General features: G+C 37.9%; 2 protein-coding genes across 3 annotated transcripts; one reads left to right on the forward strand and one right to left on the reverse strand.

Moving 5' to 3' along the window:
* Nucleotides 1-1,056: 1,056 nt before the first annotated feature.
* On the reverse strand, nucleotides 1,057-9,797 carry trim13 (tripartite motif containing 13). Of its 2 annotated transcripts, XR_013787148.1 has the most exons (4): nucleotides 9,732-9,786; nucleotides 5,886-7,127; nucleotides 4,033-4,094; nucleotides 1,057-1,851 (listed from the first exon to the last, which is right to left on the reverse strand). XR_013787148.1 is itself a non-coding variant. In XM_079464700.1 (3 exons), exon 2 carries the CDS (start codon nucleotides 7,119-7,121, stop codon nucleotides 5,907-5,909), a length of 1,215 nt encoding a protein of 404 aa, XP_079320826.1. In that variant the 5' UTR covers nucleotides 7,122-7,127; nucleotides 9,732-9,797; the 3' UTR covers nucleotides 1,057-1,851; nucleotides 5,886-5,906. The 2 variants fall into 2 exon arrangements, 1 of the variants encoding a protein (XP_079320826.1); XM_079464700.1 differs by lacking the exon at nucleotides 4,033-4,094 and having other exon boundaries at nucleotides 9,732-9,797.
* Nucleotides 9,131-11,992, forward strand: spryd7b (SPRY domain containing 7b). The gene is made up of 5 exons (XM_079464701.1): nucleotides 9,131-9,400; nucleotides 9,788-9,904; nucleotides 10,554-10,720; nucleotides 10,827-10,929; nucleotides 11,201-11,992. The coding sequence occupies exons 1-5, from the start codon at nucleotides 9,295-9,297 to the stop codon at nucleotides 11,296-11,298; spliced, it is 591 nt and encodes a 196-aa protein (XP_079320827.1). The 5' UTR covers nucleotides 9,131-9,294; the 3' UTR covers nucleotides 11,299-11,992.
* The last annotated feature ends 294 nt before the right edge of the window (nucleotides 11,993-12,286 follow it).

The raw sequence follows: 12,286 nt of genomic DNA on the forward strand, positions 1-12,286 counted from the left end.
TTTTGTGCCTGAGCCTTTTTCCCAAGGGCTAAAAATTCATGTGGTCAGATGTTTCCTGTGAAGATACTCGTAATATCTTAGTACAGTACTTGTGTGTGTGTGTGTGTGTGTGGGGGAGAGAGAATTACAGACATACAGTTAAAAGAAAACGTTTGTAAATGTGGATTTCTACTTCTACTAAAATAATGCATAATATTTTCTTTGAGAAATTAAAGTTATTTAAATTTCATGCTGTGTTTGTAATGTCAAACAATATAGTTATTTATTTATATAATGGACTGTACTGTTGATGTATTACAGGCCACTAATGATTTTAATTGGATATTTCTTTGAAGGGTATGTGTATAAATGTGTTTGTTGAAATAGATAAAGCTAAGTTCAGGTTTATCTGAGAAGCTGCAGAGACAAAGACATATCCTCTCAATTTTTGTACACACACACTCTATTACACTCACTGTGTTGTTTTTGGTCTTTTACCAATGGTGCAGTTATTTATATACATATAAATGTTGATAATCCTGCTTGTTGATGTATTTTTTTCAGAATTTGCCTGGTGGTGATGTCAGAATGCTGAAGACAATTAATGGTAATAGCATCTCTCTGCATTTTACTCAAATGTTTTCACTTGATTGTTTTTAGGAAAGCAGTGTTTCACACCAAGCTGTTGTGGTGATATTAAAACGTATACAAAATAAAAATAAAAAAACTTTAAGCTTTAGGTTGTTTGTCTTAGATTGAGACCTCAAAAGAACAAAATGATCATGGATCATTTATTGGGTACATTTGTAATCCTGTTTTTGTCTTTTAAAAGTAATAAATTCAGTTTTTATGTCCAGACCAGCGAATCACTCTAATTTTCAGATTTTGAAAGATTAGTTTAGGTGAAAGTGTAAATAGATTGTTAGAACTAGGTTATAACATTAGGTTTTGTATATTCTGTAGAAGTGAGGAAAAATTCTCAGATGCTTGATCTTGATGAGAATAAACGCAGGCCATAGGTTCCTCTTGTGAAATAGTTCTCTCATATGTATACTTAACTTAACCCATAGGTATAATAACTTTTACATATTGAAATTTTATTTACTTTAAACAGCAAAGAATTGATTAATATAAAGCATATAATAAATGGAATACCATATATCTTTAAGCATAATGTAAGCATGGGAAATCTCTGTTAAAGGGAAAGTTGTTGGCAGGTGCCTGCTGTTGAAGTTGATTTGGATGTTGCCAGTTTTTCTAGAATGGTTAGTTGCTTGTTTCCTTTTAAATCACTGTTCAGATGAGCAACTAGAGGCCAGGTTTCCATATAGCGAAGAAATGGTGCTGATGGATCTGGAGGGAAAATAACCATTAATACCATTGACATTTAAAAACATAAAATTCTGATTATTTAAAACTTCTACTTAGTGTTGGGTGCTATCTTATTAAATGTCCCTAAAATGTAAACATGCCAAAAAGTAAAACTTTGGAGTTTTTAAAAATCCAAGTTAGTGCCATAACGTTTATTTTAATTTTTAGGTTCTGTTTAATGCTTGGCATTAAAAATGCTATTATTCATTGATCCATAGTGTTAATCTATAGAAATACATGCTTTATTTAACTGGTGCAACATGCTAACTTTGCATGCCATAACTTTTTGTCTGTAAAAATATTTTGATAAACATAAAATATAAATATTTACTGAATTGAATCTAAACACATTTTTAACTCTGACATGCAGACAAACATGTCATAGTGAACATGGAATTTTACTGCAATCTGACAGTATCACATCCAGTTGCAGGGTCTATGTTCTTGTTCAAGCGTCCTGGTCTCCTCTGTTTCAGATGGAGTTCTGGAGTACCTCATGTCCTGTTGAGAGAGAGAGAGAGAAAGGAAGGGGAGTCACTCGCATGTGGTGTTTGTGTGAAAAGAGAGAGAGAGAGAGAGAGAGAAAAGGGACCCTCTCTAGGTGATGGTGTAGCAGCACAGAATGGTTTGTGGTGATACAGAGATGCAGGCCGTGATGTGCTGCAGCATCAATTCCTGGGACCTACGCAGCAGGAAAGAGATCGAGCTCGAGTCTGTGAAAATCTGTGTGTTGTCTTGCTTTAGCAGCATGCAAATATTGGAGTTACTCCTTGTCCAATGCCTCCAATATTGCTCGTGCTGCTGAAGCAAGAAGTCACCAAGCTGCACGTGTACATTTTTTTATCACAGCTACCAGGGCCTTGCTGGTAATGGCTGACTCACTGGTACTAAAATACCTCCATGGGCTGAATCACAGAAGTAAGCTCAGCGCTCAGCTTCACTGGAGCAAACTGAAGGGTTAAAGGTAAAGGCAGACACAGTGTTGGTGAATCTAGGAAATTTCACTCCGTTTTATTTTGTATACCAGTCAAGTTTTTAATGTCTTTACCAAGTTTGTGTTTTTTGTGTACAAAATGTTTTCCTGAATATGTAAATGTATAATTCTACCAATTGGTTTTAATCGCCTTCATTACATATTCCAGCTGCTTAAATCTCTTTTTATGACGTGATATTTTTATTTATTTTGTGTCGATACAAATGATAAATAAATCCAAAAAAAAGGAAAAACTTGTGACCGCTCCTATACTTTTGACTTTGGCACACTTTATTTATTTGTTTAGCTTAGATGTTGCATTGAATATATGAAAGCTAGTATTTCGTGTGTTTTTCTGCTTTATTCTTAATTGACTACTCCAGATTTTATTGTCAATAGCGTAAAGTCAAAATGCGCATTAAAATTTTGAGGTGGGTAAAATAAGACTACTAAAAAATACTAAATAAACCTGCATTCAAACTTATTTTAGGTTTTTTCTAAAATAGTGCATATAATATTGTGACAAGTGTCCTCAATTCTATTTCTACAATCTAAACGGCATTTTAAGATTTTTAAATGTTAATATTATTACATTTATTAAAACGCAAAAATAATTGTGTTAGGATCGTTTTGTCAGTTTTTCCTGAAATTGTACAAGACAAATTAATTGCATTCCGTACCGTTATTAAGATTTTCAGGCTTTGATTTATAGATGTAATATTTGTTCAAAATAGTGTTCAAAACAAATCCTGAATGAAAAAAGATTTGAACTACTTTGAACAGTAATAGGAACAGTATGATGTGCAGGACTCAAACACTTAAATCGCCTTTTAATGATAAATTAGCGCCATTTATAACTACAGTTTGTTCTCATTTTTTACACAATGTTCGGATGAACTGCTTGCTTTCGATTCATTATTTTATTACCGATGCTGTAAACGCATGTTTCTAGTCTAACTTTGTGTCTCATTAGACTTTGAAACTGTGCATTTTATGTCCGTTTGAGAGCAGAAATACATCCTATGTTTTTTCTGTCTGAACGGCTCACGTTTATCACATCTTGTGTCCTTAGCAATGAAGAAACGGCGTTTAGGCCGACCACCACTCATCCTGTAATATGACCACGTTTAAACACACTAATTTAATTATCTGATGCTTCATTTGAGTCTTATGATGCTTTTAGACATGAATTAAAGGAGGTCGACACAGATATTATACTCTAGATGAATATGCTTTCATTGAGCTGTATTATTTGGATAACGTGAAACAACTATTGATGTAATTTAAGATTTGGAGTTACGATTATAGTTTATACGTGAATGCTTAATAATTACAGCTGTTTATTTAAAATAATTACGGGCAAATGGACGACTGCACACCAGCATATTGCAGTGTTTTAAAACATCTCTTAATGTATTATTTTGAATCAGAATCGAATGTCCTATTTGTACACTTTACTTGACTTTTATTTTGTGTGGCAACATGTAGGCCTACTTTAGAAGTACTTTATTAAAAAACTTTTCACCACACCACGGTCACGGGTGAAAAAACTAAATTAAGTCAAAAATGTTTACTCAAACAAAACAAAATGTGCTTTGATTTTCGCGCAATTTGTATTATTCCGTATGTGTGTTAGAATAAAAATGAAAAAAAGCCGGTCTATATCTTAATGTTTCTGTAAACACAAAAAGGTCGCTTAATAATTTTACCTTCATATCTTCCAGCACTCAAAATTCGCAGTGCACAGACTGAGACCCTGGTGCTCCTTATTCTATAGAAACACACAAAATATGTTGTAAGTCTTCAATCCGGACGGCGCTTGCATATTGTCTTGTTCCTTAAATGCTAGGAAATGGTATCTTTAGTAAACTGAAACAATTTTAATGGGAAAGCATTCTTTCTTTCTGCACCATTAAAATTGTAATTGGAGTTTAACTCTTAGTGCTAAGCTCTGTATTGATGCGCCATTTATCACCATGCAAGGTTGATTTGCGATTGCGAACGTATGGTAAAATAAAGTAATTTTGAATTAGGATATTATTCTTATATATGATAGCTGTGATTTTGAGACTAATTTAATATCTGGTTTTAGTCTAGAAAACGATGATATTACATTTTTACAAATTTTAGGGCACAGTGAAAATGACCTTTAATGCGGCTTCAAGTCGTTGTGTGATGATGTACCTAGTTAAATAATTTGAAGTCAGCATAATGCTAAAACTAAAATGCTTTTAATATTTTTTTATTTTTTTCACATTTTAAAATGGCCTACATGCGGTTCTTTCAGAAACGAATCTTGACAATACTTAAAAACAGCCAAGACAACTGAATCGTGAGTCAGATACAGAAAGGCAGTGAAAAAAGGCACCCAAGCTGACTACCCTTTTCCCTACAAATCTTTGTATTTTAGTATAAAAATGAAATGGAAACATGAAAGCTCGTAATTTTATACAGTGGTGCATTTGTTTAAAAAGATGTGAAAAACATCAAGGAATGTGCATTACATAACACCATACGCCATTTCATAATTAACAATTTCTTAGCAATACATTCGTCAGGATTATAGAATGTAACATATTCATCAACAAATATGGTATTCGTGTTATTCTAACGATTTTAGAACATTATTTTGTAAAGTAAATAAAAAATGTAATTTAATTGATCAACTCAAGTTCGCCTGGCAACAGTCGGCTAAATATATGTGCAGTGACGTGCGCAGGGCTCCAGCGATGACGTCATACAAGAACAGTCATCTCTGAATCTCTCAGGATTCCAATATTTAAACGGTAGGAAAACGGGAAAAAGTTTATTAAATCAGTCTCAACTTCCTGCTATTTCTGCAAATCTCGTCTCTCATGCACAGAAGGGCTAACATTTCCAAGGGGCTGTGGAGTTTTTAATCATTTGAAAGAAATGTAGAATATTGTTTAAAATAGCTCCATAACTACAAAACTCAAAAGACAGGAATTCGATAAACAAACGCAGCTCAATTAAACTTAAAATCAAGATTTTAGGGCTTATAGAGTTGAAGACTACTGTAAAATTCGTTTTTATGTAAACATAACTGTGTTATAAATAGGATGTTTAATTAAAATAATTAAAAAGGACCCCAATATTCCTGAATGAATTACATTGAGTGAGTTGTCGTGGTTATGTTTCCGACATTAACGCAAAACCTCAACGTATAATCGTGTTAATCCTCTCAAAGTTGTGTTTGTCTAAATTCACTTCACTACTGCTTCCACAGATACCCTAAAAATGATGACAATTTTTTAATATGTGAGAATTGTCCATTTTATTTCGAGAGGAGATTGGCCACTTGACGTGGAAAGTGAAAAATGATTTACTCCGCAGTGTCAATCAAAAAGTAAACGATGATTAACAGATTTTCCATTTTACGTGAAATGAGCAAAAAAAGTCAGTGTTATTTTTAAAGCACAAAATTGGTGACTATATATGAAACGACCATTCTTGTTGCAAGTTTAACAACAAATGAAAACACAAACTTAACTTCCCCAATGCCACAAATCTGATGCATAGTCTAGGTTGAAAAAAACTGTACCTAATGAAGTAAGTTATAAAATCAGCTGATGAAGTCGGATGCCGTGTTTATCAGGTCCATGATACAGTTCCGACACCGCTCAATGAGAAGTGTGCAGATTGCGGCTCCTTCTTTCCAACAAAATCCGAACCAGCGCACAATCTCTCCTGGACCTGGCAGAGTAAAGCCAGAGAGTGCGACCACCTTATCGTTTAAGCTCAGAGCAAGACAGTCTGAAGGGAGAAAGTTCAGCGCTGGCAGACACGCGCATACAACCAGAACAACTCTCCACAGTACACGGGAATAGCGAGGAACGGGGGCCGGGGGTAACGAAGCTAGGTATGGGCCGCTTTCGTAGGGGGCGCACAGCTTGTCCACCTCTCCAAATCGCACTCGATCCCATTCCTTCACATCGAAGTTCTGCAGGTTATGCAAACCCACTTCCAAGTCAGTTCGGGACGGCAGTGGTGTTGCTCGAATCACGCGCAGTTTTTCTCTGAAGTCTTGCATCTGCTGTAGAAAAGTGTGAGGATCAGACAGTGACCGAAAGGATTCGGCGATGGCGAGAGCGCGCCGCTGTTCCTCGAGCGCCGAGCGCAGTCGGTTGATCTCGGGATCAAAGGTCTGCATGACTGCGAGCTTCAGAGTCTCGAAGTCGGAGAGGATTTCGCTCCGTTTGTGCTCCAGTGTGCGCAAGAGTTTGTCAAAGTATTGAGAGACCCCATCTGCGTCCCGTGAGACCCTCTCCAGCGCTTTTTTCTTCGCTCCCTCCAACGATTCCAAGCACGAATGCACCTCCGCACTTTTCCATCCCTCCACGACACGAAACAACTCTTCAAACGCGACCTTCTCTCTTTCATAAGCCTCCTCTAGCGCGCAAAACTTGTGTCCTTTATGATCCCCTGTTGTGGCGCAAAAACCACAAATAAGTTTTAGATCCGTAGCACAGAAAATGTTAAGTGGTTGCCCACTGTGAGCTCGACAGAGAGACATCTTTGGCAGCACACGAATTCTGTTGTACTTCTCCACGATGCCGCGTAAGGAGTAATTGACTTGCAAGCTTGCGATGCCATTGTGCACGGTCTCCTTTCGACAGGTCGGGCATTTGAACGGAGGTCTCCATGCGGGGCTTCGGTTACCGTCCAGAATGCCCTCGAGACACTTCTTGCAAAAGCTGTGGGAGCAAGGCAGAACGCGCGGGTCCTCAAAGAGACAGCAACAAATCGGGCACGTGAGGTCCTCCTCCAACAGCTCCATGGTATCCTAATGTGAAAAAATAAATAAACAATGAGAGCTTGTCGACGATATGACACATCAATAGAACTGCCATCAATTTGCCAAGCTTCTATCGAGTGCATCTCTGTATCTAGGGCGCGCACTGCTGTCCAGGATCAGAGCGTCCGTTGTTTTATCAAAAACAAGGCACATTTGAGGTCGAGATTGTCCTACGAGCCAATAGTGAAGATTTCTTTATTATATATCTTAACGCCATAAGATCAAAAGACAATTTCCCTCGTAAGAAAAACAATAAAAAAACAACATCCTTGAACGGGCTATTTAAATTAGAGTTTGGCGTATGTCACATAATCTATAATTTAAGAATGAATATAATCTGCATCGATCGATTTTGAGTGTCCGTGCTAGTTTTGTTTTTAATGAGCGTGCCCGACGAAGAAGCTGCTGAAACTAAATATAGTAGTTCAGATTGCCTGATGATGAAGACTTCTGAGTGCACCAGTATTTCATTTTTAATTGCCCACGTGGGAATTATCGTGCACTGATATCCGAAGACCTTTTCCAACTTCGAGGTATTGATGTGAGGTGGGAAAAAAAGAAACGCCACCGTCGAGTTGTCAAAATGTTTGAGTTTCGCCCTATGCCCGGTGCTACGTTCGTGGAAGATTTTGCAGGCAGAAAGCATCAGCAATTGGACCAGAAACGCACTAGATGCTAAGGCAGTGTGCGACGCAATCGTGGCTCGTGTTGCTGTGCAGACTTCGCCGTGTCCAATCCAGCTCACGTGAGTATGCTCAAACAATTCAGATGAATTCGCTCAACGTGATATTCGACAGTGCAACGAAAGCCATACATTGCAATGGCGAATTCCGCATTAAGTCCGGATGGCATGTTGCATTTGCAAGCCCAGGTAGTTAGATACACGTTTTGTGCAGTGTCAACGAAAATGCAGAGGGTCCCTTCATTCGTGGATGGGGTTGCTAGGGGGAGTATACTCTCTCTCTCGCTGTCTCTCTCTCTCTCTCTCAGATCAGCATTTCTCTACATATAAGTCAATACTGGCGTTACCTATAATTTGCAATATAGCGTGCAATTCATCTGTTACATAAATAACTTATTCATATTTGTCATTTATCACTCGTCGTGGACCACTGGACAAACATCCTAAAACATGTCAAAATATACACTGGTGAATCCTATAGTATATGCTACATCACGCCAATGTGGTCTGTCCGCATATGCTCCTGCCATGTGTCGGGGTCTTGACGCATCGATAACCAATCGCTACGGAGTCACGTGTCAAAATATTGTGACCTCGATTTTTCTTCCCCTGTTTCCATGCCATCAGGAAGAGAACCGCATCCCATCTCTGCGCTCATTGGTCAAATCAGGGATGAAAGCTCAGGCAGTGACGTAATTGGCCACGAGAGGGCGAGAACCTCGGCGAACAGCAGGTTTGTCATAGAAGTACGATAAGATCAAATTGTTTTATTTTATTTGTATATAATAAAAACAAATAAGCGAATACAATACAGGTCATTTAGAAATAAACAGGGTTCATACCAAATAAATGTAATATTTTAGGATGCTCTTATAGCTTTTATGTAGGAGATTGTGACTACAGTGATAAATAATTAAAATTAAAACCGATAAACCCAAAATATTAACATATAAATAGTATCAAAGCGGTTGTTTAGCTATTTAGACCTGAAAACGGGTGGTCATAAACGACGGGTCTAAAATGATATAGTTTATATTTTGACACTGTGAATTCAGTGTTTATACGTTTACTTATTGTCCAATAAAAACGGCATTTTGTCACGTGGTATCTGTTACTGTTCTCACCGCACGTAAAGATGGACCAACCATAGTTGTACAAGATTGCTGCATAAGGATTTAAAACTTACAGCTGAACATTATCCCAAGTAAATATTTCTCAGTTCGGAAAATAACAGGAATCAAAATATTCAAACAAAATGTTGTTACCAAGGGTGTTTATAAGACAGCAACCGTACTGAATTTTGAATGCAGCCCAATCTTAGATCAAAGCCCGTTGGCGCCTCCTTGAGGCGAGACCATACGAAGCCGCTTCCAGCACTCAACTTGAATATTTACGATTTTCATTTGGGATGGAAAGTTGTGAGCTCTTCAGTATGACGTGTGTAACTGCACTTCCGGGGATCTCAGCGCTAGAATGGCTGCGGTTTTTACGTGTTGTTTGGGCTGCTGCGGGGATGGCGGACCGGGTCACGCTCCCCTCAAAGAAATGCCAACCGTGCATTTAGACACGCATCATATGGGTAAGCGTTATCTACACTGCTCGGAGAACATCAGAACCGCGGGTCCGAAAAAAGAGACAGATTTGATGCGTGTCGAATTAGCCAATGACGGCATATCCCAAAACAACGACTAGCAGTTCAATACTTCGGTAAATAAAGACGCATGCGCTCGTTGTAGAATCTATAAATCAAGTAGTTCGAATAATTTCGACAATCCATCAGTTGTTTATCGCTGTTATATAACGTTAGACCTGCCAGATCCGATATGACGTATCATTCACATTTCAATGGATTCCAGGAATGATTCTTTAAGAAGCTGCATATACGTCTAGTAGCCTGTATAAATACATACCTTGTGACTGCTGTGTCAGTGTGGTCATACAGAGTTTGCTTGGCCTTGTTTCCCAGGGACGGATGTGGTCATAGTGAAAAGCGGGAGGCGGATCTGTGGAACTGGAGCCTGCCTCGCCAACGCCCCTTTACACCAGAACAAGAGCTATTTTGAGTTCAAGATCCAGTCCACGGGTGAGAACCTTTGAAGATCTTGTACATTAATGTCTGTATGGGTATGCTACGGCTTTTTTTAGTGACCTCAGTATCACAATATGATGGTGTATTGATAACAGGTTGAAGTGGCCAAGATCTACTGGGGGGACTCTAGTTTGGGACATATTTTGTATATTTAAACCAAAGAAGCAGAAAATGCCACGTTATTTATGTATAATGTGTGCATAGCATTTGGAGGCCATTGCATGGATAAAATATAAAAATACTTTGACGTGGAACACTGTCTCCGGTGTTATTTAATATTCATATTTTTTCAGAAGATTACATGTTTTCTGTACCTATCAATGATTTACAATTGACTTAAACGGAATATGATCAAATTGTATCTTATATTTTATTAATATTTGTTGATCCTCTCTTGTGATAATACTTTGTAGCCACTTGATAAGTTTTACTTTCTGTTGTGTTTACTTCTATATATTGGGCTAATTCTTCTCAATGCTGAGCTTCTGTTTACATTCCAAAAACAACTACACTACATACATAAAATGTTTGTAGCGCATCATACATGCTATATTTAAATAAAAAGTGACAATTTTCTAAAGACGGACATCACTTTTGGTCAGGTCTGTGTATCTGTCTCAGTGTATGGATGTTTGAAATGCAGGTGTATGGGGGATCGGTGTTGCAACACAGAAAGTAAATTTGAACCAGGTGCCGCTGGGTCGAGACAGTCATAGTTTGGTGCTAAGACATGATGGCTCCATATACCACAACAATGAGGAGAAAAACCGACTGCCTGCCAACAGTCTGCCACAGGAGGGAGATGTAGTGGTGCGTTTCTTCCTCTGTTTGTTTGCTTACTTACATGAGCTACCAATAGCTTCATTGTGTAATATAGGTACTATATATACTGTATCGTTTGTGTGTCTGTTTTCAGGGACTGACCTATGACCATGTGGAACTGAACTTGTTTTTGAATGGAAAAAACATGCATTGTCCAGCCTCAGGAATTCGAGGGACAGTATTCCCTGTAGCTTATGGTGAGTGTGGTTTATGTATCACAATATTGGCACAATGATTCACCCTTGCATATTACCCCACGGCCAGTAATATCAATTCAACACCAATACTTATAAATGCTCATAATATAACTTTAGTTATTAATTTAAACCGGAAGCACATTTCTGAGTCAATAATCAACATGACACTTGTAAAAAATAGAGTCATGTTGCCATTCATGTAATATAAATAAACAAAGATGTTATACGAGGAACCATCTTCTTCTTCTCTCTCTCTCTCGCTCTCTCTCAGTGGATGACAGTGCCATCATAGACTGCCAGTTCAGTGATTTTTACCATACTCCACCTGAAGGCTTTGAAAAGATTCTGTTCGAACAGCAGATCTTTTGAATCTGAAGCTGTGTGTGCATACACAGTGTGAAGTGGATCTGTGTGCCTGGCAGCACATCGTTGTGTCCTCTTTCAATGTTGCTTCTGCCTTTGCTGTTACTACTGCTGCTCTTGTCCCTCTGGAAGATGAAGTGGGTGTGTGTACACGCACGAGTGAGAGATAATCTCTAATAAAGATCAATGGCACCTAACCCTGTTCCTGGAGGAGCCCTGCGGTACACATTTTGAATGTCTTGAATCAAGTCCTCAGCTCTTTAAGGAAGACATCCAAAATGCGTACGGTTGAGGGTCCCTGAGGAACAGTGTTGGGAAACACTTCACTTAAGCACTGAAGACACTTACCGATGTCAACTTTCTGGATTGGGTGATGTGAAACTGAGTTTATCTTTTTATTTAATGTTAGTGTACAGTGATCAGGTTTGTGCTGCCTTTATTTGATTTGAATTACATGTTGACTTATTTTAGATTTTCCTCTATATGTACAAAAATATCAGCTCTCTTGAGCAAAGGCTTGTATTTGCACTAGTTATTGGTCATTGAGAATCAAACCAAACCTCTCTTGTTAAATTAGTTTTGATGTGTGATGATTGTTGACTAATCTGTTACTGTCATTGCCTTTCCTCTTAAATAGGCAAGTGTATCTTTGTCCTGTTGATAAAGTCCTACCTACAATATCAATTATTTACATTATTTTCCACAGTGTATCTCTTTTTGCACATATTGAAGTGACTTAAGCTGGACAGGCTACACTTTTAAATACCAACCAACACTATGAAGAGATTGTTGTTGTCATCAGACCACACATTTTTGGTTTTAGTTTTTTCTTTTTGTCAACAATTAATGTATTGGCTATTAGCTAACAAAAACTGACAACTTTTTACCAGAATATGCTATTCATCTTTACAGTAACTGAAAACACTCAACCTAATTTATCGGGCTAATGCAGAGATGTGCAAGTCATCAAACTACAAACAGCATATATCATTTT

The sequence above is a fragment of the Barbatula barbatula genome (assembly GCF_947034865.1).
Source record: "Barbatula barbatula genome assembly, chromosome: 9".
NCBI lineage: Eukaryota > Metazoa > Chordata > Actinopteri > Cypriniformes > Nemacheilidae > Barbatula > Barbatula barbatula.

Coding starts and splice junctions, on each gene's coding strand:
- trim13 (XM_079464700.1), bottom strand. CDS start 7,121: ATGGAGCTGTTGGAGGAGGACCTCACGTGCCCGATTTGTTGCTGTCTC.
- spryd7b (XM_079464701.1), top strand. CDS start 9,295: ATGGCTGCGGTTTTTACGTGTTGTTTGGGCTGCTGCGGGGATGGCGGA. Junction 10,721..10,826: donor CACAGGAGGGAGATGTAGTG/GTGCGTTTCTTC, acceptor GTCTGTTTTCAG/GGACTGACCTATGACCATGT. Junction 10,930..11,200: donor AGTATTCCCTGTAGCTTATG/GTGAGTGTGGTT, acceptor GCTCTCTCTCAG/TGGATGACAGTGCCATCATA.